Source organism: Nannospalax galili, unplaced genomic scaffold (genome assembly GCF_000622305.1).
Source record: "Nannospalax galili isolate Female #2095 unplaced genomic scaffold, S.galili_v1.0 scaffold666, whole genome shotgun sequence".
Taxonomy (NCBI): domain Eukaryota; kingdom Metazoa; phylum Chordata; class Mammalia; order Rodentia; family Spalacidae; genus Nannospalax; species Nannospalax galili.
The window spans coordinates 142453-145141 of NW_008356473.1; the positions used below are offsets into that span (position 1 = coordinate 142453).

General features: G+C 38.8%; 1 protein-coding gene across 1 annotated transcript in view; it reads left to right on the forward strand.

Moving 5' to 3' along the window:
* Svep1 (sushi, von Willebrand factor type A, EGF and pentraxin domain containing 1) overlaps positions 1–2689 on the forward strand; it is a 238188-nt gene that overhangs the window by 74711 nt on the left and 160788 nt on the right. Inside the window, exon 4 of the mRNA XM_017803637.2 lies at positions 1502–1660. Within this exon, the coding sequence (XP_017659126.1) occupies positions 1502–1660 (159 nt within the window). The remainder of the gene's footprint in view (positions 1–1501; positions 1661–2689) is intronic.

Below are 2689 nucleotides of genomic sequence, written 5' to 3' on the forward strand. Positions count from 1 at the left end.
TTTATTTTTCACATAAGCTCGTGATCTTTTTCTCTTTATTCTGGTGTGACTTTTGATTAACTTTGATTGGAAATTGATGAGGATCTTTGCATTAAGGCTCTAAGTAATAAATACAGTCTTGACCTTACTATTGTAACAATTATTTCTTTTTCTACTTAGTTCTATTCTGAAATTATATTGCCTCTTTTGATTACCCCCCAACAGCAATGTTCATTCTGAAGTTATAATTTAATTTTCTTTTCATGTCTATATTTACCACAATCACTTTCTCCTATAACCGCTGACTTCTGCTTCAAGAAGGCCATGTTGTCTCTCACCTTCTTGAGGATCAAGTCTTCACTGAAAGGCTCATGGAAACATCAGATAACATGAATAATTCAATAGCAATTCAGTATTCACTAAAACACTTCAAAGTACTATTTCCTTTATACTGAATTATTTTTCATAAATCATGTAACATTATTAGTATTTGTTGAAGTGTTTCTTTTTCTTTAAATAGTTATAAATGGATTCAGAGCTAGAATTTTCTGCTGTATGTCATGGGAATATGTTTCTGCTTTTTAAATTTAATCAAGAATTTTAGAGCCATGGTTATTCTTCTAGTAATTACATTATATTATGAGTCTTACCGTTTAGTGTGATTGCTTCTGCTCACGGTATGTCCGTTCAGGTGGTGGGTTTCTCTTCTCAGTAATCAAACACATCTTGTGACTATGCTGCACTGAATTGATTGACTGAGTGTGGCCATGTTCCTTTAGTCCCTTTATTATTAAATTCCTTCATCTCCAGCTCTTACAGATGTGCAACCCCAAAGGGACGGAATTGCAAATGCAAAGCCACACTGTTAGTGCAGGGGGACGATTTGAAGCAAGGTCAATTGCATTCCGCTTCAATCTTTTCTCCCTGTGAGCCTGGGAAAAGGAGGGTCTTTAACCCCTTTCTTCAACGGGCCTATTTCCCTCAGATTATTTCCCTCTAGCCCTTGACTTTCTCCTCATCCCCAGTCAAGTACTTTCAACAGAAACAGTGGGCAGAGTGCTTTTTACTTATCTACAGTGATCCCCCTGAGAGGAGGCACAGAGGCCTCAGGGTGGAGGCAGGGTGGCTGCATGGGACAGTAGAGATGAAATATTGAAGATATTCTATTTACTAAGATATATTAAATCTGTTGAGGATCATTGAGCCCTTCGAGTCCATTAACATAACATTGCTATTTTGAATTTTCCCACAAATCAACCCAGACATGTCATGCTGTGATATGATAAAAACTAACTGTACGAAGGCCCAGAAAAGGCCTTCATACCCTGTGTATAACAATGTCACTCCTTTAAAAAAAAAATGCTGCTTTTCTCCTTGTTTGAATTGTATAATAATATAATCATTTATATGTAAAAATGATTGTCTTTCTCCCAGCTTCCACCCCTGTTGATTCAAAAATTTTGCTAAGCCTGGGTGGATAGACCACATCAATGAACTTCTCTGACTATTTATCTGCCCACAGCTTGCCCGTCGGGGACATACAAGCCTGAGGCTTCCCCAGGAGGAATCAGCACATGCATCTCATGTCCTGATGAGAATCACACCTCTCCACCAGGAAGCACATCTCCTGAAGACTGTGTGTGCCGAGAGGGATACCAGTCATCTGGCCAGACCTGTGAAGGTAAGTCTGCCACTGTTGGCCAACAGCAAATGGGAAAGCTGGTCTCTGGCGTACAAGGAAGGTGGTAGCATCCAACACTTTTAGGATGACCTTTAATATCCCTTTCTCTAGTCATACTGGGGGAGATTATTTGCTTTTGCTATATAGCATTTATTAGCATTAAACACATACATACCTTACTCCAGAGAAAGCGGATCTGAGACTCTAGGCATAATGTAATCATAGAAACTGAGTTTTAGTACTTAGAAACAGGAAAAGCCACAATTTCAAAAATGAATTTGAATAATAAGTAAGCTTATCTTGGCCTGAAAGTGGTCAATTCATTTTGGGTGGTCATATCATGGAAAAATTTTCTCATGTGGAGAAGTGTTTCAATATTAATCATGTCAAAACAGAAAATGTTTAAATTATATATCACCCTCAGGAGCTGTGGCTCTTATACTTTGTAGTAAATATGCTTTTCTTTACTGTACTTATTCATTATTTCATGCCACCTTCATTAAGAGGGAAATATCTATGACACATGAAACTCAAGAACTGGGAGCGAGGGCTATATCTTGGTGGTAGAGCGTGTGTTTAGCACTCACAAGGTCTCAGGGTTCAGGGGCGAGAGCTACGATATCTTATATTCATCTATGTTGATATCAAAATAAAAGCTTTTGAAACTTAAAAAATAATAATCAGGGGCTGGAGAGATGGCTCAGCAGTTAAGAACAGTAGCTGCTTTTGCAGAGGTCCTGGTTCCCAGAACAATATGGAAGCTAAAAACCATCCATGGTTCCAGTTCCAGGGGATCTGATGCCCTCTTCTGACCTCTGCTGGCACTGCACAACATAGGTGTACTTACATACATGTAGACAATACACTCATACCCATAAAATAAATATAATAAATAACCCATCACTCAGGAGGCAGAAACAGGCAGATTTCTATGAGTTCAAAGCCAGCCTAGTCTACACAGTGAGTTCCAGGCCAGCTGGGGCTACAGGGAGACCCTGTCTCAACAAGACCAATAATAAATAAATAAAT